At 41.7% G+C, this 24,394-nt stretch overlaps 1 protein-coding gene across 1 annotated transcript in view; it reads left to right on the forward strand.

Moving 5' to 3' along the window:
- Positions 1 to 17,691, forward strand: part of LOC145411186 (polypeptide N-acetylgalactosaminyltransferase 13-like) — a 60,541-nt gene extending 42,850 nt beyond the window's left edge. The window contains exons 3-13 of the mRNA XM_080281239.1: positions 127 to 239; positions 7,957 to 8,137; positions 9,490 to 9,603; positions 9,943 to 10,009; positions 12,569 to 12,725; positions 12,996 to 13,206; positions 14,020 to 14,137; positions 14,429 to 14,615; positions 15,054 to 15,196; positions 15,423 to 15,564; positions 16,556 to 17,691. Of these exons, the coding sequence (XP_080137365.1) occupies positions 127 to 239; positions 7,957 to 8,137; positions 9,490 to 9,603; positions 9,943 to 10,009; positions 12,569 to 12,725; positions 12,996 to 13,206; positions 14,020 to 14,137; positions 14,429 to 14,615; positions 15,054 to 15,196; positions 15,423 to 15,564; positions 16,556 to 16,836 (1,714 nt within the window). The 3' untranslated portion in view covers positions 16,837 to 17,691. The remainder of the gene's footprint in view (positions 1 to 126; positions 240 to 7,956; positions 8,138 to 9,489; positions 9,604 to 9,942; positions 10,010 to 12,568; positions 12,726 to 12,995; positions 13,207 to 14,019; positions 14,138 to 14,428; positions 14,616 to 15,053; positions 15,197 to 15,422; positions 15,565 to 16,555) is intronic.
- Positions 17,692 to 24,394: the final 6,703 nt, after the last annotated feature.

Below are 24,394 nucleotides of genomic sequence, written 5' to 3' on the forward strand. Positions count from 1 at the left end.
CTATATGGCTGTCACCGGGGTGCCCCCCTCCCCTTAGTACGCCGCTGAAAGAGAGAGAGAGAGAGATTTTTTAATATTGCAGGTAAGTAATCGCCATGTCCTAAATACGTGTTAATTTGTCCCCAGGTCTCGCCACAAAAACCAGGAGGAGTACATAGACAAGCGTGGCATCCATGTGGTGGTGGGGCACTACATGGGTGACAATATACCAGGCAGGACCACACCAAACATTACTGATGGTGAGACACTCCTACATCCTCCTCCTCATCATCATCATCATCATCATCATCATCATCATCATCATCATCACAGTCTTCAGTATCATCGTCATTATATTTACCTTTATCATTATCATCACAGTCTTCAGCATCATCGTCATCAAAAATACCTTCATCATCATCATCATCATCTTCGTCGTCGTCGTCGTCGTCATCACGGTCTTCAGTATCATCGTCATCATTATTATTACCTTCATCATTATCATCATCATAATCACGTCTTCAGTATCATCGTCATTATAATTATCTTCATCATCATCATCATTAGCAGTCGCAGTATCATTAGCCCATTTCCCATGTATATTTTGTTTTTATCCTCTACAATACACGCAGTTTTCCCACATACTTTCTTGTGAGACAATGGCAAATATTCACACCATTACCATCCTGACCTCACTTCCCACCTACATTTTCCGCTTGTGTTTTCCACAGGCGTTCCTAATATTACTGATATTCTGGCTATGTTCAAATTTTAACTCCGTTTTTATTTTGTGTACGTTCGTATGAGTTCAGTAAATGGTGTGAAAATGAGGATGAGAAAACTGAGACTGGACTAGAAAGGACAGTGAAAAATACTTGGTTAACAGAGTGAAGCCTGTGTTAGTGAGAAAAGATGGTGATTATATTTTTTACACACTGACATGTCCTAAAATTGCCATCTCTCCATCATGAACGCTGGTTTGTAAGAATGAATTAGCACTAGAATGTGATGCTTGTCGTGATGGAGCGCTATGGAAAGGATGTAGATCCGTAGTATTGTCTTTTTCTGCCATTGAACTACTTGAAATGAATTGTAAAAGGACGAAAATCTGGATGAAGTTAGAGTGAAAAGAATATAGTTATCATAAAAGAGATAGTTATTGTGGTCGGTGTCACCTTGGAGGAATTCTGGGTTTAGGGATCAGGTAAGTTACGCAATAATCATTTCTGACAGGTATTTAATTTGAATTTCATGGAAGTCTGTAGTAACCCGTATTTAGTGAGTGTAATGTTTTGCTTAACAGAGACGGTTTTACGACCTACAGTAATATTTTAAGTAATGATAACATAACTAGCACTGCTCCATAAGGGATACATCAATATTCGTGAAATATGATGTAAACAAGTGAAAATCTAAAACCATAGATATACACAAAGACGTGTGATAAATCGTGTGCTGGTACTTTCACTGGGCCCATCCCCTCCCTTGACCCATAATGATGCTATCTATCTATTCTATATACCTAGGCTGCTTCCCCCAAGGAAAGGGAGGTAGCCGAGACAGGACGACACACTCCCCATTTACTCATCCATTCAAACACATTCATTCGCATCTTAGCCCCAAAGGGGAGAGCGGACAGATCCTCACAGCACCACACTGCACAAGGGTCAACTGCGCAATGCAGTCAGTGACATCCGCAGCAGGACCCGACAGCAGAGCTGGTTTACCCCTGCCACATCATAACAAACTCATCCCCTTACCCGCACCTGACCTTTTGTTCTTGTGCATCATTATGATCTGATCATAATGATGCACAAGAACAAAAGTTATGGGAATGCAGTGTGAAGCGTGAAAATTCTTATTCTTGCAACTTGTCAGATTTCACCTTCTTTTCTTGGGTATCGGTTTTAGGGGAAGGTTGTTGGTACTGAAGTGGGTGGCGTGCAGGGAGTAAAAGCGACATGGCTCTTCTACTGCACTGGAGCACTTGAGGATATGTTGAGGTTGCAGCTGTATTGGAAGCATAAGAACATAAGAAGAGAGGATAACTGCAGTAGGCCGGTTGGCCCATGCTAGGCAGCTCCTAGAAGAGTAACTGAACTACTAGAATGAGATAAGGATAGCAAAGAAGAAGGCTCTCCCCCGCCCTCCAAACCCTCCAGCCGAAGCCGGCAGGAAAAAGTCAGAAAGAACACCACGCCGTATAGAAAAACTGGCGTGGACATTTTACAGGAAAGTGTGAAAGGAGAACAGAGACTATCATAGTGTAACCTGAAAAGAAAATTTATTTTTGAATTAGTATTGGTTATAATATTTTCTTTATTCTATATCCACCCCTTATTTGTCATATGCTTATCTAGCCTATGCTTGAAACTCTCAATGGAAGAGGCAGCAACTACTTTACTAGGTAGCTTATTCCATTCGTCTACTACTCTATTACCAAACCAATTTCTACCGATTTCCTTTCTGAAACGGAATTTTTCTAGTTTGAAACCATTATTTCTAGTTCTATCCTGTATGCTCACTTTAAGTACCTTGCTAATATCTCCCTTATTTATACCATTCATCCACTTAAAAACCTCAATTAAGTCTCCCTTACTCTACGCCTCTCTAGCGAATGCAGATTTAGTCTTTTCAGTCTGTCTTCATATGACAGGTTCCGGACGTCATGTATCATTTTAGTCATTCTTCTCTGTACATTTTCTAACGAATTAATATCCATTCTATAGTAAGGACACCAAAATTGTACTGCGTAGTCTAAATGTGGCCTTACTAATGCTAGATAAAGTTTCAGTATTACTTTAGATGATCTATTGCTCACGCTTCTCGAAATAAATCCTAGGACCCTATTTGCTTTATTTCTCGCATTAATGCACTGTTGCCTAGGTTTAAGGTCGTTACTAATCATAACTCCTAGATCTCTCTCGCATTCCGATTTGCTAATTTCTTTGTTATCTAAGCTGTATTTAGTATCTCCAATGGTCTTGCCTACGTTAAGTACTTTACATTTTTCAACGTTAAATTCCATTTGCCAAGTTTTAGACCATTTGGACAATGTATCGAGGTCTTTTTGTAAGTAATGGCAATCGTCAGTCGAGTTAATGATACGCCCTATTTTTGTATCGTCGGCAAATTTGCTGATTCTGCTATTGACTCCTAAGTCTAGATCATTTATATATATGATAAATAATAAGGGACCGAGTACTGAACCCTGTGGTACACCGCTAGTTACTAATCCCCAGTCCGACTTAGTTCCATTTATTAATACTCTCTGCTTTCGTCCTTTCAGCCAGGATTCTATCCATTTTAAGATATCGCCGTCTATACCGTGTGCTCGAACCTTTCTAACTAACCTTTCGTGTGGGACTCTATCAAAAGCTTTACTAAAGTCCAGATAAATAACATCGTAAGCTTTATCGCTATCTACTGCCTCATAGACCTCCGAGTAGAATGACAACAAATTTGTGAGGCAGGATCGTCCTTGCCTGAATCCGTGCTGACTTTCGTTTATAAGATTAAATCTTTCTAAGTGTTCTCTAATCTTATTTGCCAAAATTGACTCTAACATTTTTCCTACTATTGACGTTAGACTTATCGGACGATAATTCGACGCAGCTGATTTATCACCCTTTTTAAAGATGGGCACTACGTTTGCGGTTTTCCACGCCTCTGGAACTTCTCCTGAACTTAAAGAGTCATTAAATAACGTTAAAAGTGGCTGACATAATTCTTCTTTGGTTTCTTTTATAATTTTTGCATATATATCGTCCGGACCTGGCGATTTTTGAGGTTTTAACTTGTTAATTTCTTTCAATACGTCCTCCTTACTAATGGTTATTTTACTAAGAATATTTTCCGTATTCTCATGGTAAATATTTGCTTGCTTGAGGGACCAGGCTTAGATTTTCCTTGGTGAATACTGATATGAAATAATTATTTAGGATGGAGCACATTTCTTTATCTTCACTGGTAATGTCACCTGATTCTGTTCTGAGTGGTCCTATCCTATCTTTATTTTTCGTTCGGTACATTTGATAAAAACCCTTGGGGTTTACTTTTGATTCACTTGCAACCTTAATTTCATAACTTCTCTTTGCTTTTCTTGTCTGCCTCTTTACTTCTTTATTTAAAATTGTGTACCGGTTACGTAAGTGTTCCTCTCCACGTTTTATTTTTCTATATATTCCTTTCCTTTGGCCTATGAGAGATTTTAATCTGTTGTTTAACCATCTTGGTTCTGAATTGTTAGTTCTAAACGGTTTTGAAGGAATATATCTATCTTGGCCTCCGTATATTATATTTATTAACTCGTTATACTTCTCACTGGTCGAACGTCTGTTTGGTACTGGAGCTGAGTTAATTTCCGTCACCTGGACTACATTCCTATCTACCACCTCCCCTCACAGACACCTGACGGACGTCCCCACGTGCTTCCTGCGCCTGACCTATGACCTGGGGATCCCCACTAACCTGACATTCCCTCCAATAGCTAATCTCCCTGTGGAATACCGTTCGAAAATAAGCTCTTAAGCCATCGAAATCTCCTAGACGAAAATTAGGAACGGTGGAGGTATTTTCAGTGGAACAGACATCCCAAATAAATTTGAACTTAATTTCTTCATGATCGCTATTACCAAGTCGTCCACCAACCTCTATATCGCTAATGATATTTTCTTTATTAGCTAAAACCAAATCTAGTATATTATTACCTCTGGTGGGCTCCCTGATATACTGATAAAGGAAATTATCCTGTACTACCTCTAGAAATTCCTCTGACTCTGCATCTCCTGTCTGATTTCTCCAATCTATCCTTGGCAGATTAAGGTCCCCAACAATTATTACTAAGCTGGACTGTGATGCTTTCCTAATTTCCTCCCAGAGGTATTTACTATCAGCTCTACTTAATTTTGGAGATCTGTAAATTGCTCCTAAGACTAATTTCTCCCTATTGTTACTAATTTCAACCCAGACACTTTCTGTGTCCCTATTTACTTTAATGTCTGCTTTATTGTAACAGTTTAATGAATCCTTTACATAAATAGCTACCCCTCCCCTTTCTTCCCTGACGGTTTGACACAAAAATATTATAGCCTTTTATCTGATATTCTGCTAAAAATTCTCGAGTGTCTGTATTCATCCAAGTTTCACTAATAACGGCAATGTCTATTTTCTCTGTACAAATTAAAGCCCTCAGTTCATCCATTTTATTACGTAAACTCCGGCTGTTTGTGTAGTACACTTTCAGATTATTACGAGTAGTTATGCCTTTACCTTGGCATTTACTGTTATTTATTTTATTACTAACTGGGAAACTCTTTACTTTACTAATATAACAATTTTTTGTACTATCGCTTATCGCCCTTCTATCATCGCTTGTTCTATCATCTATCATCGCCTGCTCAATTTGAGGTGCCTGAGTGGATGTATCTACACTATTGGTTGAACTTTTGTTCTTAATTTTGCAAGTATCGATGCATCTATCCAAACATGGTAATAATGATTTCTGACTGTAGTTGCTGCATCTTCCTGTACACCTACTTCTCAATCTCGAAAAAATCCCTCCAACTCCCTATCTATCATTCCAGCTAAAACAGTAACTCCTTGCCTGCTAAGATGAGTCCCATCCCAACTATACAAGGCACTTCGTCCATAAAACCGGTCCCAGCTGTCTATGAAAGGTATTGCATTATCTTTGCAATACCTTTCAAGGCGGCAATTAAACCCTATTGCCCTGCTCAACCATTCCCTTCCAACCTGCCACCTTGGTAAAACACCAAGCACTACAGGGGTTCCTCCCCTCCCTAACCTTTTCTAACATCAACTTGTACCTTTTCCACAGTACCTCACTCTTACGGCTACTAATATCATTGCCTCCTACACTGAGGCACACAGTGGGTTTTTCACCACTTTCCTTTACGATATTTGAAATTTTATCTACCACATTAGCCACCCTGGCCCCTGGAAGACACACATGTTTAGCGAGTGGAGTATACATGGCCCTGTTCAGATATCTCACCTGGGAGTCTCCAACAACAACAACATTTTTCTTACCTTTCTTGTTCTGTTTATACTTACCTGTACTGGAAGTTCTCTCACCGTCCTTCTCCTCTACTTCCCTCTCTGCCTTCCCTTCACATTCGTCCCTTAGTGTGTCGAATGTATTAGTTGTCTTAATTTCCGTTTGCTTTTTAAGAGTGAACTTCGTTGCACCCTTGTTAACAAGTGTCCAACCTTCAGCCTTTTTCTCTTTCTCCTCCAACATCTCCTCCAACAATTCCCTCATTTGTGCCTTCTCCTGCCTGAGAATTTGTACCTCCCGCTTCAGTTCGAGAAGTTCCTCCTTTAATTCAAGGTAGTCCTTTTCAGTACCTGCAGTGGGGACACAGCTCTCTGCCGAGGAAGCCATTACGCACTAGTTCACACAAGGTAGCACACACTATCACGGGTCACTACGGGTCACCACAACACACACACTCACGGATCACTAGCACAGCACTATCGCTGATCACTACAACACACTAACACAACCACTATCACAGATCACTAAAGCACACTAGCACAACACTACCACAGGTCTCTAGCACGTCTGAGCTGACTGGCCTCACTGCAATTCCCGTTTGCTGTGGACACTTATCGATTGGTATACATTCATAGCTGCATATAAAATGCCCACTAAAATTAAGTGTAGGGGATTTATGTTTTCACCTTGAACTGTACACCAGTCTGTTTGGATGTTTGATTTTCTTTCCACTCACCAGATTACAAGAACTACATAAACAAATCGATAAATAAATGTTTAAAAATGACGTGATGACTCTAGATAATCGGTTCTCAATCTTTTTCGGGTGGCACCTCCCTTAGCAATGGTTCATATGCTCAGGTCATCATATCCCCTATAGCCATGGTCATCATATCCACCCCCCTCCTCCCTTCCTGCCATCATCTAACTCTAAAAACTTATTCCAGAATTATCATAGTTTTTGCCGCAGGTTCAAGTGGACGTTAACCCAACTGAATGCAGGTTGTATTTGCCCTTCTCCTGTAATTCACTATTCACTTTTCGAGAGATGGGGAGGAAGTTGAGGGACGTGTATGTTTTAACTGTGGTTTTGTCTGTTTTACAGTACAAGGCACTGGTATCTTTAATATTCTCTCGAAACGACCAGTTTAGAGAGAGGGGGAAAAAAAAGCAAGAGGGCGACCAGGCGACAGACATGAAAGAAAGAAACCAACCTATTTCAACGATACAAAAGAAAACGTAGTTTGAAGGCTGAAGAAGACAGAATATGAATAGTGAATATAAATCAATAGTTCATTGTGACACACACACACACACACACACACACACACACACACACACACACACACACACACACACACACACACACACACACACACACACACACACATACTTGTTCAAGCCACTCACTGTTTTTTTCTGAGTCCTCACGCCCTCTTTGGAAATTGCCCACGTTCCTCCAAGGGGGGCGCATCCCCCAGAATGCGAATCACTGCTCTAGATCATTCGTAGAATAATTATCGTGGAAAATATAACAACGGTTTCATCTCGTTCACAACCATGTATCATTACTGTTTATAATCTGATAATCGTCCTAACTGTACTGTATCACTGGTACCTACAGTATATCCCATCGGTATCGCCATTGCTTCAATATGTTTCATTTACATGGCTACTGAACATGAACGGATATTTCTGCTAAGTATGTCATATTCCCGTTACGTCCTGTATTGTATTATTTTTCAGTATGGGATGCGCTGCCTATAGGGGTCTTATGTCTGCCATCACTACTATAATATTCATGAGAAGTGATGTATTTCCCCATACACAAGAAATGAATCAACAACCACGAAAGAGAAGAACGTACTCAAGTTTTTTCTGACCCCGGAACCATTCATGTACCGTAGCAGCATCCTGAGGAACGGCATCACGTATACTCTATCTGACTTCTTTTGCAGAGCTGCTGAACACCAATGGGTACTCCCCCAAGCCCGGCGCAGGTGAGAACGGTGAGGCGGTGTTCATCCCCAGCTGGGAGGCGGCACGTATGCAGCAGCTCTACCACATCAACAAGTTCAACCTCCTCGTGTCTGACCGCATCGCACTCAACCGATCACTGCCAGATGTCCGCAAGAAAAAGTAGGTCTGCAAAGACGATTAAGGCCACGAGGAAAAAGTAGGTCTGAATTGTAGAGGAGATAATATGTAAAATAGTTCTACAAAGTAAGTCCACAAAGCAGTTGGTCCTCAAAAAAGTTGGTCCACAAGGACGTAGGCTCACAAAGAAGGAGGTCCACAAAGAAGTAGGTCCACAAAAGACGAAGTCCACAAAGAACAAGTCGGTCCACAATCAAGCAGTAAGTTCACAAAGAAGAAAGTGGGTCCACAAGCTAGAAGTAGATCCACAAATTCACCTGGGTACACAAAGAAGTAGGTCTGCAAGTAGAAGAAGGTCCATTAATAGAAGTAGATCCGCTAGAAGATGTACGGTAGGTCTGCAAGAAGCATATCCACTTGCAGAAACAGGTTCACTAGAAAAAGGAGTTCCGCAAATACAAGAAAATTCACAGATACAAATAGGTTCTCAAGAAGTAGATCCAAAGTTCGTACCCCTGCAAGAATTAAGTCCATAAGATGTTGGTAGGCAAGAACTAGGTAGGTAAGATGTACAGTAGGTCCACAAGATGTACAGTAGGTCCACGAGATATACAGCAGTTCCACGAGATGTACAGTAGATCAGGTCAGCAGGCTGTAGGTAGCTCGTGCATTACAAGAAGTAGGTCCATTAACGGCAGATCCACCAGATGAAGAAGGTGTGCTAATAGATGTGCGTTTCACAAACTCTCAATGGCCCATATTTTCGTCTCCAATACTCAACCCTTCCACCATCTCACTGACACCCCCTACACAGATCTATCACCGCTATCCCCAACCCACGCACTCTTAACAACCACTCTGTTTACCCTCTCCACCACGCTGAAATCGATGGCACCATGCTTCCTCATAAAGAATCCCTCTATTATGTCTGCCAAGGGCACAACTGATGTTTTCTATGGACTGGGGGCTAAACCAAGTGCCAAAGCAACTACTGTAATTACTTCTGAACAGTTCCTGGAAATTTTTAAAGAGGAAAGAAATCTGAGAAGCGTCATGAGATGTGTAGCAGTCTGTGAGCATAAACCTGGGCTTTGACTCCATTTACCTGTGGCTGAGTATCCTGCCTAAGAGTGATATTTGTGTGGCTCGTTTCCAAGCATGTAGCCACATCTGCCTTCCACGTCACGCACCTCCACAGTCCACAATCACCCCCTGTCTTCATTGTCTCTCCAGCCCCTCCACTAAACCCTCCCAGAGACAGAACTATTGAGATACTTCCTTCCATCTCTCCACAGTCCCTTCAAACTACTCCACTGACTCTCTCCTTCACATACTATCCCTCCCCCCTCTCCAAAAAGCTCTGTAACCCCTCAACTATCTTCTCCACTCTACAGATGCCTAGAGAGACAATACCACGTCGAGAGCCTACCTTCCACCTCCGTCATCATAGTATTCCACAACGAGGCCTGGTCCACACTCCTCCGCACTGTCCACTCCGTCATCAACAGGTATTATAAGCTTTAGCTGTGTATGAGATGACTTGTTTATGCTTTTATCTTCACTCTAACAGTCACCATACACTTCACAACCTAACTTTCTTGAGTTTAAATTGTGCACAAGTTACCAATCACCACACAACCAAACATGCCTGAGCTGCAGTTGTGTGTAAGAATATTTGTTTACACTTTTTTCTTCGCTCTTACAGTTACCAACCATATCAAAACCAGACCAGTGTGAAAATTAATGCAGAAAAAAGAAAAGAAAAACGATCCTATTTCTTATTATACACTAGGTATGGAAATATGTGTATCCTCCAGATTTAATCATCTCTATAATTTCTTTCACAGGTCCCCTCAGCGCCTATTAGAGGAGATTATCTTAGTCGACGATGCTTCCCAGAGGGCTTTCTTGAAGGTGAGGGATTTGCCTGGGTTTATTTCTGTTAAGTTTTGAGATTTTTGCTTTAAACTGCTTTTATCAACGGAGTCGTAATTTTAGCCACTGATGTTATTTTTTTGTTCTGGTGTCGTTTGAGTTTTTCCAACTTCTATGTTGTCATTTGTCTCTTATTTTTGACTGCTGACGTTGGTTTCTTTCTTATCTCAGCTGTCTTTCGACTTTCTTTTTTAGCTTGCTGTTCTTTCAGATGTTGCCTATTTCGCCTGTTACAACGATAGCTCTTGTTGTCTTTAGCTTAGCTTTTAATGGTAATGTTGATATAATTTTATGACATTCCTGATGATGAGGGTTTTGCTGGTTTTTCCACTATTTTTACACGTATATTACCCTTTACAATTCGATAACGTGTCTTTTAGTTTAATCTTCATTTCATTTAATTAATCTTAGAAATGAACTCCCGTGCTGAAGGGTTGGTGAAAGCTATAACTAACCCTTCCAGTTCGAAAAATCTCCCCCAAGATGAATATAAGTCTTCAGAAAATTATCGGAGTCGACAATGCATCACAAAGGAAGTTTCTGTGAGTGAGATCTGATGAAAGTTAATTATGATGCAATTTAATTTTTTTTGTTTGAAATTATTGCTACTAGGTTGCTCGTTATTTTTTTTACTTGGCTTTATTTATGTTTTTATAGCTGCTGTGTTGTGAATTTATTTTAAGTTTTAGCTGGTAATGGTTTTGCGTTTTGCTTACATTATCTGCAGTATTTTCATCTTTTGTATTCGTGGGCACAAACGTACAGAAATGACAGTGATTAGACAGATGTGTAGTGCGTCCTTCACTGAGAGGCCTGGGGGGACTAGGTTTGCGATTTAAGAGTTAAGAGGAAGGATGGGACTGGAGTGTTTTGGTGTTGTGATGAGGAGGGGTAAATTGAGATGGTTTGGGCATGTAAAGGGGATGGAGGATGACAACTGGGTGAGGAAAGTGAGAAGTATGAAAGTCAAGGGTAGGGCTGCGAGAGGCAAACCAAAAAGACCTGGGAGGGAGTGTGACTTCAGGAATAAGGGACTGAAGAAGGAGGCTGCCAGAGATCGAGCAGCGTGGAGAGTCACCATTAGGCAACCAAGACCGACGCATACAAGCATGAAGGAACCTTTATTAACGATACGATCCCATACGATTTTATATTTCTTTTACTTTAGTTGTTGATGATAACTCTACCTCATCTCCTCCCCTCTTCCTCCAACTCTCCTTTCCTCTCTTCCTCCTACTTCTATTTCCTCTTCCCCCTACTCTCCTCTTCTCTTTTTCTCCTCCTCTCCTTTCCTTTCTTCCTCGTGCATTCTTTTCCTCTCTTCCCCCTGCACTCCTTTCCTTTCTTCCCCTTGCACTCCTTTCCTCTCATTCTACTACTTCCTTTCCCCTTCTTCTACTTTCCTTTCTTCTCTTCCTCCTACTGCACTTTCCTCTCTTCCTCTTCCTTTCCTTTCCTCTACATCTTACTGCCCTTTCCTCACTTCCTTCTACTCCCCTTCTTCCCTTCTTATCCTTCCTCCTTATTCCCACATCCCTGTCCATTTTCCCCATGTCTTCCCGTCTGCGTCTGTCTTTCTCACGTGCGGCAATCACTGTCACTAAATATGTCTGGTGTCACTCGAGTCAATTTATCTCTCTTGGACTGCAGAGTGGGGACTGAAATAACTTACTCCCCCCCCCCTTCCTCTCTCTCTCTCTCTCTCTCTCTCTCTGGACTATTAAAGCTGTACAGTGCATAGTTTGACCTCGTTTGTACAGTATACATTTATCCTAAAAATCCCAATAGCACTATGGTGGATTAGATTGGTTTGTTAGATTAGGATTGGTTAGGGTACATTAATCTGACCTGAGATGATCAAAGAAAGATGTGCAGAAATGTCCAGATCTCCAATCATAGGATGTCTGCAGTATGTAAATGGATGGCGTTAAGGGAGGGAAGGAGAGTCTGTAGTAAAAGTAATTGATATTACTGGCAAAAAATCTCGTAAATATAAAGGGAAACATATTATAAGTAGATGAAGCTGGCCAGTGAATAAAGTTGTGAATATAAGAGAGTCAAAACAGTGCCTACTTTTTAGTTCAGGGCCTGACCTTTCCTTCATACTGACCACTTACTGATCCCTCTGCCCTCAGGAGCACCTTCAGCAGTACGCATCTCAGCCGCCTGTACACGTCCACATCACCCACAGGCAGGATAAACAACAGACAGACAGGAGAGACAACAAACATAGGATACACACCAAACATAGCACACACACACACACACACACACACACACACACACACACACACACACACACACACACACACACACACACACACACACACACACACACACACACACAAAAGACTGCCTCAACATTTTACCGACTCCTATGACAGTCTGGGAGCACAGTATTTCCCCATAAGTGGCACCTAATCCTCCTGCTTCCTCCTTCCTGTAGATTTCAGAACAGCCCCTGCTTTTATTTCAGTCCAAGTATCTACCTTTTCTCTCTAACCACCACCTCGTCTCATCTACCCTGTACCCCCTCAGGAGCCGCTGGAGCAGTATGTATCCCAGCTGCCCGTACCTGTGCACATCGTCCGCTCCCCCACCCGCACCGGCCTCATCCGTGCACGACTGATGGGGGCAGACCAGGCTAAGGGGGCCGTACTCACCTTCCTGGATGCCCACTGCGAGGCCACGAAAGGTGAGGATCTTACAAGTGTGTGTGTGTGTGTGTGTGTGTGTGTGTGTGTGTGTGTGTGTGTGTGTGTATACTTTTACACAATATCTACTCAGAATAAGTAGAATCACTACTATTTATTCTTACTTCTTTACTTACACATATATCTTTATGTGTGTATGTTTTTCATGTATATATTTCTTCCTTCCCTTCTCTCGTTTTTTCACTTCTTTCCTTCCCTACAGCTTTCTTTCCTTTCCCTATGAGTGTGTTCTATATTTCACCATTTTACAGGGTGGCTGGAACCTCTACTATCCAGGATCGCAGAGGACAAAACCCGCGTGGTGTGTCCCATCATCGACATCATCCACGAGGACACCTTCCAGTACGTGCGGTCCTTTGAGCTGCACTGGGGGGCGTTTAACTGGAACCTGCACTTTCGCTGGTACACCTTAGGACAGCGGGAGTTGACGGAGAGGAAGAAGGATATTACCGAGGCATACAGGTGAGTGTGTAGGTGGGAGAAAGAGAGGATGTAGGTGGAAGAAGCCTGGAGTACATGGGAAAAGATGGCAGGGTGCTGGAAGCTGAGAGGTGGGATGGTACTTTCTCTTTTTCTTTGGTGCAGAGCATTCTTGGACAGTGGCAGTTGATGGAGAGAAAAAAGAATGTTCCAGAGAGGGGGAGGGGGGGGGGTGAGTGGTAGAGGATTTGGTTAAAAAAGGGTGGATGTTGTACGTGGATGGGATGGAACTTACTCATTCTGTGGTTTACATTCTTGGACTGTGGGGACTAATGGAGAGGAAGAATGATATTACTGAGGCACATGGGTGGTTGTGTAGCTGGGAGATGGTTGATGCAAGTGGGGAAGTGGGAGAAGATGTTAGGGTACTGGGAGGCAGGTGGGTTGCAGTGGAACCTCATATTCGCTGGCACAATATTGGATGTCATATAGGAGGGTGAGGGTGTAAGTGGGTGGGCAAAAATGGAGAAAAAGTGGAGGAAGCTTGGACAGTGCTGTGGGTGGGTGACTTCAGCTGGGACCTGCACTTCACATGGTGCACTTTTTGGTAGTAGGAACTGACAGAAAGGAAGAATATACCTGAGATCTCTATGGGTTTGTAGGTGGGAGAGAGAAGATGCAGGTGAGAAAGGTGAGAGTATAGCTTTAGGTGGGAAAAGGCATAAATAGATGGTATGGGTGCGAGAGGCTGTTTTGACGAGGGTGTAGGTGGGAGCGAGTGTATAGGTGAAGGTGAGAGGGTGCTGTGTGTCTGGTAGAATAGATGAATATTTCCTCTTGTCCCCTCTCCCTCAGAACCCCAGCCATGGCAGGTGGTCTGTTCAGCATCCACAAGGACTACTTCTACCAGCTGGGATCCTACGACAAAAACATGGACGTCTGGGGCGGCGAGAACCTCGAGATGTCATTCAGGGTGAGTTATGCTCCTTCAGGCTTACTTGGCGTACCATATTTAGAACTGAGGGACACTATATTTAGGGAGAAAGTTAAAGAAACCTGGATATTTTAAGCCAATGGATTATTCTTGTTTAAAGCCACAAAGTTAAATAAATCTGTGTATTCTGACTCAAGGGATCTTACCTGTTTAGAGTTCATGGGCCTAGAGGGAAATATGAAGGCCCTAAATATTTTGGGTCAAACTCACATACTTGGAACAGAGGGGCCGTATTATTAGTATAACCTTGCACGCATTTGCTCCCTGTAGGTGTGGATGTGTGGAGGGTCAGTGGAGATCGCTCCCTGCAGCCACGTGGGTCATGTGTTCCGCAAGAGCTCTCCCTACACCTTCCCGGGGGAGGGTGGCGTCGGGGGGGTGCTATACCGTAACCTGGCCAGGGTGGCGCTGGTCTGGCTCGATGACTGGGCGGATTTTTATTTTAAACTTAATTCTGGTGAGTTGGAGAGATTAGAATTTGAGGTGTATAGGATTTACATTTATACATCATACATTTATACATGCATAATTATGTTTTTGTATGACAGTTCTTTTTTATTTGCATGAAAATGGCTGCCGAAAAATTGCTAGGAGTAGAATGCAATAATTTTGGGAATTTGGTTATGAAGGGTTTTAGGATGAGACACTAATCTAAGGGAATGTGGGACTGAAGGGATATGGGATTAAATAGAGGTTATTAAGGAAAGATGATCCGGAACTCTCTCTCTCTCTCTCTCTCTCTCTCGCTCTTACGATGATGAATGATGAAGACAATGAAAATCATAATACTGATACTAATTATGCCAAACCTCACTCTCAGGCACTTTCATCTCACCATACCCTCTAACTCTTACTCTCTCTCTCTCTCAATCTCACACCCTTACTCACCCCACAGAGGCAGCGCGTGTGAGAGACAGTGTGAAGGTGGGTGAGAGGCGCCTGCTAAGAGAGCGCCTCCACTGCAAATCCTTCCAATGGTACCTGGACAATGTGTGGCCCGAGCACTTCTTCCCCACTAAGGATGGGTCGTTTGGCAAGGTGGGTTACGTGTGTGTGTGTGTGTGTGTCAGACAATGTATATAAATATTTCCTTCGTCTGCTTCACAGTTCTTATGCTTCTTCAAATGTTTGTATGTTTTATCGTTCCACACCACTTTTTCATAACTTCTTTCCCCACATTTTCCTGCATATCGCTTCGTCACTTTGATATTTACCCTTCCGTTCATTCCTTCCTCACACTTTAATTCCCCTTTCCCTTCGTCAGTTGCGTAACGAGCTTCAGAATCGGTGTCTCCAGAGGCCAATGGGTCGGTCTGTGGGAAGCGTGCAGCCGACGGGGGCAGCCACGCTTAGGGAGTGTGTTATTGAGACCTACCCACCTCAGGGCTTCGTGTTTAACAAGAAAGGTGAGGCGATAGACAGGGTTTGTTTATTTATTTACCACCACCACCATCACTACCACCACTACTACCACCACCAGCAACAACATCCAGGCCTCATTTCCAATCCTCAGGTGGGATTAGACAGGGTCCAGGGATACGGAAAAAGATTGTTGACTGAGATACTAACCAAAGTTTGACCAGTTGCATGAGCCACACTTCCATTCACTCACCATTCCTTTTTCAAAATAGAAGAAAATTCAGACAACCCATCGATTGCCAAAGGTTAAATCATGACAAGCATAAGTGTATGTTTGGATACCACATACCTTCTCCATCTTCCCGTCCTTTTTCTCTGATTCCCCTCCTTTTCATACGCTTGCTCTTTCATTTTCTCTCTTTCGTTCACTTTCTCTTCCTTTTGCATCCATCACTCCATCTAAAGCTCTCTTCTCACTCCAAAATTTGCATCATGCACGAAAGCGTGTGCCTTAATGCCTCCTTCCTTTCACCCTCTCCTCCACTCCCTTTCCATTTCTCTTCCTCTCTCTATCACAATCTCTTTCACTTTCCCTGTCCTTCTATACATATTCAGTCATTCTAACAACACCCGTCTTTCTCTCTATCACCATCTCTTCCTTTCCCTCTCCCTGTCCTTCTGTACGTATTCAGTCGTTCTAACAACACCCATCTTTCTCTCAAGTTACATCATGACGGACGATAGTATGTGCCTGGACACTCCCCCTTCCCTTCAGTTCCTCTCCCTACCACCATCTCTTCCCCCCTTTCCTCTCTATCTTTCCCTCTCCTTGTCCTCTTCCTCAGTGAAACAGTTTAACATTCTCTCTTGGCCACATCATGACAGTACGTGCCTAGCCGCTCCCTCTATCATTATTTCCTCTCCTTACCATCATCTCTCTTTCCTTTTCCCTTCCTCTCTCCCCACCCTCTCACCCCCCTCTTTGTGCACCTCCTCCATGAAGCAATCTATCATCCCCCCCTCTCTCTCTCTCCCAAGGTTACATCATGACGGACGAGAGCGTGTGTTTGGACGCGCCAGATTCGGACACATCAAAATCGCCCCAAGTCCGCATCATGGCGTGCAACGAGTACGAGCGCCAGCGGTGGACCTACGACGATGACACCCGGCTGCTGCGACACCTGAAATCCGGCCTGTGTCTGGACCTACCATCCAAGGCCAACCCAGACACACTGTCGCTGCAGAAGTGTGACGTGTATTCCAAGAGCCAGAGGTGGATCTTCCAGCATAACGACTGGACGGGGCAGAGCGCGTCATGATTGTGCCTTGACAGGACGATTTTACTGTATATTTCTACTTTATGTTGTCATACCAGTCTTTTAGCGGAAGAAGAAACTGACACGACTTGTAAAACATAAAAGAAAAAAGGACCGTGGCAATTGATACATATGTTACCCTGTTTACCCTTTGAGATTCCCCTAAACTGAAAAAAACAAGAGAAGAACCGGCTGTATGCAGAATATCATACACCAAATGGCATCCTCGCATTCAAAGGGTTTATATGTATATGTATTGTGGTTTTGACAGGCTCTGTACCGGAGGAACTTTTCAACATTCACACAGTGCATTACGAGGGGACCAAAGTTGCAAGTGAACCGTCCTCACTTCAGGGAAAAGAAAAAAAGTTTCAGCGTCGCGTCAGCCTTTATTTTCCCTAAACAGTGCTTAACAAAGGCACTGTGTTTCATCTCCCGCCAGACTGATAATCCTAATGAGAAAAGAGCAGGATTTCTTGATCCAAGTGCAGCTATCGAGCCAGTCTTTCCTTGCTTTAACTGTACAGGATATTAGACAAATGCCTGTGAATCTGTGATGCTTCGCGTGTTTATACTGATGTTTATAATGAGTGGAAGGGACAGTGTTTATGGTCGTGTATGTGTACTGAGTGCTAGCCATGTTAGTGATGAGTACTGAGACTATTGATAAAAGGTTACTGATGCTGGTATACTGAAGATTTTGTATAGGTGTGGTGAAATGGGATAGATTAGTACGGCAGACTATCCACCCGATTTATTAGTAGAAAAAAATAATGATGATTACGACTCACATGACAAAATGAGGATACCAGCAGCATAATGCGTGATGCTGTAACAATGAAGGAGTTGTGGCGCATGGTGATATATTATTGTCACCTGCGTCCAGAATATGCTGCGTGACATCTGTATTCCGTCATTCTCTCCATTAGTTTGCATCTTAAAGTGATGTCCTTGTTTAGTAGCTCGACAAAGGACTAAGCCATCAACGAATCCATGTGGTAGTGTGTGTGTGTGTGTGTGTGTGTGTGTGTGTGTGTGTGTGTGTGTGTGTGTGTGTGTGTGTGTGTGTACATTTTGCAGCTTTACGGTTTACTTGACATCCTACAAGATATTGAGACAGCAAGACACTGTTGGCATCAGATTTGCTATCGTTACTTCTTTAAAATCCTGACAGCATTTATAATTAATGATCATCACTCTTAGTCTCATGTCTGCTCTCTGTCTCATGTCTGCTCTCTGTCTCATGTCTGCTCTCATCATGACATACTGACTCCCACGCACACTGACACTCCTCCAGGACATACTTTTCACATGCACGTCTCACCCTACTCCCCGGAAACCCCTTACTCGCCTGTACTTGCATTTCCTCGCTTAACGACAGAATGCGATGCCCAGAAAACCTACCGCCAAACAAATCTTCGTTAGGCTAGAAATTATAGCAGATTCGCTGAGGGTGCCTTATCAGACATCCCAGAATTGATCCTAACCTAAAACACACACACACACACACACACACACACACACACACACACACACACACACACACACACACACACACACACACACACACACACACACACACAAACTCTCTGCTACTATAAACCATTGTACAGTACCCGTTGTCCAAGCGTGGGTGGGGGCAGGTCACTTCTCCAATGCCAGAAAGTGACGTCCTTCGGCCCTGTTGACCAGCTCCACATTAGACCTCATAAGTAAGGCTTCAAAGAGTGTTGTGTATAGCGCCCATGTGTGAACGGGTGTCCAAGCCATCCTTTACGACGCATACAAACATATACTTTCAACATGCCATTATATCTCTTCCTTTTTTTAGTATTATAAGGCTGTGCTGTAAATTGTAGCCTACTATACAGCAAGTTGTGGTTTTCCAGGCCAGTGTTCTTAATTTCTCAGTATTTTAAAAACTTCCATCGTTGTCTATAAACATTCCAGAGAGAGTACGTGTAGAACTTTTTTGCATTTAATATTCACAGTTCTATCCTGAAACTGAGATTGTTTCTTAGCTCTCCCATCTCGGGAGGTTTTCCTGTGGCAAGTAAGTTGTCTGAAGGTAATCAATTGTTTGGAATGAACGGATCTTGGATTTGAAGTTCTCATTGTTCAATTGTCTTCGGAGATGAAACATTTTACATGATGTCAGCCTTGGATTCTTTAATTTTACTCGTATATAAGTGTAAAACAAGCCGTTCGTCGAGGTTTAAGGGTAAGACACACACCGCCTTCGTGTTGTATCCAGTAAATGTTACGGTATTTGGTCCCAAAAGTATGTTGTCCTTGTAATACAGGGTGAATGAAAGTCTTAAAGTCTCATTTTATAAATATGTATTATTCTGTACATGATATATTTTACACTGTACATCGCCATAATAGGACGAACATTCATCATAATAAAAGCAGGAATTAACTTGGCTCATATTAATTCCTTCCCACAACCTTTCTGGTTTCGTCCCTTCACTACGACTGCTATTTTCACGTTTTATTATTGCTATCTCCAGACAATTTTATCCTTTTTGAGGAGATATTATTGTTTCTAAAGGAATTATAATTACTAGTATGTAGCCTTCTTTAACTCTTTCACTACTTGCTGGATATTCCAAAGCTAAATAAAATCGCTTGGAGGCAGCGACAATAAACTTAAAATGGTGTTCGTGTAGAAGTTAAAAAAAAAAAAAAAATGCATTGGTTCATGGCTGAGAATCTAAGGAAACTGCCAATCTTTTCACTGTTGTAAAATGTTTGTTTTTGCTGACAACAAGAGAGGTAAAGGAATGTTTAGCAAGTCATTTTCGTTCACAAATTGATGGTAGATTATTTGCCGTTATTAGAAACATTTGTCTATGCAGGAAGGACAAGAAACAAAGTATAATTCTACCTTCTCTCTTCTGTATCCTTCCTGCTATAACAAATCTTGGTTATAGCAGGAAAATTGTTCAAAAGTTTGGGAATCTCGGGAAACATTGAACAACTTTGCAATATGAATAAAAACGTTCCAGAAATAAACTAGTTGACTCAGTACACACTCTATTTAAGCCCTATATAAACTACTTTATATTTACCCAACACTTTACATAATGCAAACGCGATTTTCGAATACTGTTTTACATTGATATGCGAAAATGTGATTAGTTTTTAAAGTTTCCCGCGCTGCTCCATGATTGGGTTGACACTTGGCACCAGGGCGCAATGTGATTGGTCGCTTAGTACTCCACGCAGAATGTAAACAAACACTATGTTTATCCAAGTGGTGTGGTGTGCTGCTAGTGTTTGTGTTTACATTCCTTGCCTTGGTGACTGAAATGTGGAGTTGCATAATCAACTTTGCAAAATTAAACGGATATTTATTTATTCTTACCTTTCAATGTGCCATATAAAGAGACTGCATATGAATACTGAAACCTATGGCCAAGTTACAAACTTTTAACAAATTCCGATCAGTGGCAGAGATTGTTTTATCTTACTGGAACAAAAAGTGAGAACACACTGCATTTGGGCAACGTTTTGAGTCGAAAACTTAGTTCTGTGCTATTAATTCTGGTCAAAGAAACCCATCGCGACCAGTTTTGAATCGAAAACTTAGTTCTGTGCTATTAATTCTGGTCAAAGAAACCCATCGCGACTAAAAGGATAAACACTTTCACCTCGGATTGTTCCATAGTTCAGTGATATTTCAAGTGTTTCAGTGTTTCAGGAATTTATATGTTCGTATATTTGTTACAGGGAATTTTTGCAACTAGTGATTTCATGAAATCCCCAGGGAATTCGTGAAATGAGTTTAAATTAGGATGTATTAATCAAGGTTAGGCTAGTTTAGGCTGCAGTGAGGTTAGGCTGGGATAATTTAGGTTATGTTTAGGTTAGGTTAGGCTACTTTAGTTAAGTTAGGCTATGTTAGGTTAATTTATATGAACGCTTAACAACTTAGCGTTCATTTAAATTAACCAAACCTAACCTAATCTACCCAACCTAGCCTAACCTAACCTAAACTTAACCTAGATTATCCCACCAAAACCGAACTGCAGCCTAAATTAACCTGACTTTAATTAACCCATCTTAATTTTAACTCATTTCACAAAATTCCAGAGATTTCATGAAATCACTGGTTCCACAAATTCCCTGTAACATATTCGTGTTTTGTTTTTAGTGGACGGATGATCAGGTGTGACAAACTGATAAATGTGTTATTTCTTGGTGAACAATTAACTGCATATGAAGGAGTGGCAACATTTGAAGTACTCATCGTATCTGGCATTCTGAAAGCATCCCGTATTGGTAAGTATTTTTCTTTTTAAACGGGTACAGTTGCGGACATTAACAGTGATCCACTTCTTAGTCTGGCAGTTACGAGACATACGTAATGTTGTGGAAAGCTTGCTGGGTTATGGTGGTTGTGTTAACCCACCTGTTTTAAGTCATTACTTATCATCTCGTTATGTTTCGTGACGAAGTGGATCAGTATTTGTGTCAGCAGCTGAACCGAGCCGCTGCCGTGCTATTATCCAGGCGATATTGTATTGAAAATGTTTATTCTTTTTTTGCGTTTATGGTGAACTTTATACTCTAAAGTGAGGCAGTTCTTTTATGAAGGCTATATCAACTTTTTAAAAACTAAAATTGTAAAGAAACCTAGACATATCACTAGAAATTTGTAGAGTGGAGCTGTATTAAGAACGATGGTGTAATGCAGTGGTTTCCAACCTGTGGGGCGCGCCCCCCTAGGGGGGCACGAAGGGCTCCCTGGGGGGTTGCGAAGGCTTGATAAAGAGGGTAATTATATTTGAAAACTATGAGTTATGATGGATTTCAATAATTTCTAAATATGGAGAAAATATTTCAGATATGAATAAGAAATCTAGTTATATGAATAAAGAAACTATTTCAGAGATTAAGAATCTATGATATTTATTGACGTGCCAACTGTACCAGTAAAATACAGTATTTGAGGAAAGGGGGCGCAGGGAACGTGTCATTCAGTGAGGGGGGGGGGGCAGAATTAGACAAGGTTGGAAACCACTGGTGTAATGTAAGCTAGAGGCATTTGAATATATCAGCACTATTTTTGAATCAGAAATTGGCGTATTTTTCATAATTCCTGAGGTTATCGTTTTCATGCATGTGTCTTTTATAACTTTATGTACGGTATCTAACTTAAAATGTATTTAGTGGATTTATATAATCATGTATGGTAAACTGTTTCGATTTTATTGTATTTCAGAAATTCATTCCATTCGACTTTATTGTATTTCAGAAATTCATTCCATTCTTTTTTCCTATGAAGCCTGTCAGAAGAAAAAAAAATCTTAATTCATAATATATAACAGGAAATAAATAGGTTAGTTAGTGCTATGTACAACCTTAGCGCTAATTATGTTACACAGGGGAGTCGAGGAGTCATTACCCCCATCAATGCTTTCATTCACTCTTAATTACCCAGTAGTTACTCATCACTCATTACCGACATAGCACTCTTCACCCTCATCACCAGGTTACCTAATACCCACCATTTACCCAATCGTGGTGAAGGGGTAAATGTAACAGTGACTAATATGCTGATACTATGAAAGAAAATTATTGATGAAAAGTGAAGAAAGTCGAAGAATGTTACACCATGCCTTTTTGTTCTTCTTTTTTAGTACGGTAGTGCCCTGGGAAATCACCCCTTCAGTACGATGACCTTTTACCTAAGAAGCATGGTGTATGAGACTGCTGCGCGCTTAGTTTGCTTAAGGTTGTTCTTGGAGAAAACTTCGAGCTAAACCTTCACTACGCCCATACTGCCCAAGCTACAACACCCATTCTAACCGGGTGTACTGTACTACCCCCGCCCTGCCCCAGTACCCACCACCAAGCCAGCCAGTCCCGCCCACTCCCCTCTGCCCTCCCCACCCCTTTATGGCTCCCTTCATACCGATTTTAGCTTTACCCTTGATACCACCAGACGATTTTATTCAACTTTACAGAGACCCCTCGAACTGAAGGGGTTGGTAACCGTCTCATTTAACCCCTTGAGTACGATGACGTCATTTTGTTTTTCTTGTTACCGTGAGATGATATTATTCCACACTGGAGAGCCCTTCCTACCAACGGCTGGAAATATTCACCATTAATAACCTTCAGTCCAATGACAGCTTTAACTCTGCTGCCACCAGACAATTTTATTCGCCTAAATACAGTGTCTGAGTATAGCTTCACCCACAGCTAGATTTTAGTCCCAACCACAGTTTTATAAATAGGCCTAGTCGGTGTACCCAGGGCAGCGTCACCCACAGCTGGACTTGTTTCCAAACCAGTGTTATAAATAGTGAAGCATGAGACGAGGTACCCACAGAATGGCATTCCTTTACTCTTTTCATTGGATGTCACTCCGCTGAGCAAAATCGTCTGGTGATAGCTTGAAAATAACCCTCCGACCTATAGGATTTAGCTCAGCAGAATAAAATCGTCTGGAAGTGTCCTGAATATTATCCCTAAGTGCGTCCGGAGCAGCCAAGAAGCCAACCAGGAGTCTCCAACCCTCAAAGGAATCCAATCAGCTGAATAAAATCGTCTGGCGATGGCTTGAATAAAATACCCAGTTACAGCCACATTTCGCTAACTATAGTAATGATGATACACAAGTTCTAAATCAGTTTGAATACGAAAAACATACACAGATATCAAGAAAAAATATATTTTCGATCAGGCACTATCACACCTTTATGCATCTTTTCAATGATTTCATCCATGTCTCACAAACTCATATTTTTTTTCTCGTTAAAACATGCACTAATGATTAATTCAATGCTTTCAATGTGTTCGGAAAGGCGACTTTTGTGCCATTTTCTATCTCGAACTTTAGTTTTTTTTTTTTTTTTTTTTTTTTACCACACACGCCACACACTCAAATAAAAAGAAAAAAAAAAGAAAAAGCCCCGATTTTTAGTCATTACAGTATATACACACTAATATTAATAGAAAATAAAATGTTCTCAATAAGGTGGCTATTGTACCACCTTGCCTTCTGAACTCTTCCTGTTCCTCTCAATTTGCAAGATGCACCCCATTCTCAAAACCTCAGTCACTCGCCCTTGCCACATCGCTCACGAAGCAAACTTGCTTTCCGTCGCAACTACCATCTTTCTGAAAAACTAGAATACTTAGCCTCTCACATATGTTAAAAGTTTATGTTCTGGTGTAGCATGTTCAGATTCTCTCAGGGACGCTCCTCCTCAACGCTGACATAACATACAAAATAAATAGATAAATAGCAGGCATTTTGTGTCAGAGGAAGGGGGGGGGTGAAATGGTGGGAAATTGCAATACTGACAGAATAATGCTTTGGCAAAAAAAAAAAAAAAAACTCAGTGTTATCAAAAAGAAAAAAAAAAATCACCGGTGTCTACGAAAACCATCCTTTTTTCCAGCGACAATCTTCCTGTGTTGAAGATGAAATAAATAAGAAAAAGATAGACTCCTGTCCTATGTCGTCCCCGAAACTGTAATATTGGTGGGGGAAAAAGTCAGTATTGGCAAAAATGGCTACCAAGTCCTTAAAACCAACCAAAGC

Source organism: Coenobita brevimanus, chromosome 88 (assembly GCF_032717465.1).
Source record: "Coenobita brevimanus isolate Jiangsu-jjx chromosome 88, ASM3271746v2, whole genome shotgun sequence".
Lineage (NCBI taxonomy): Eukaryota > Metazoa > Arthropoda > Malacostraca > Decapoda > Coenobitidae > Coenobita > Coenobita brevimanus.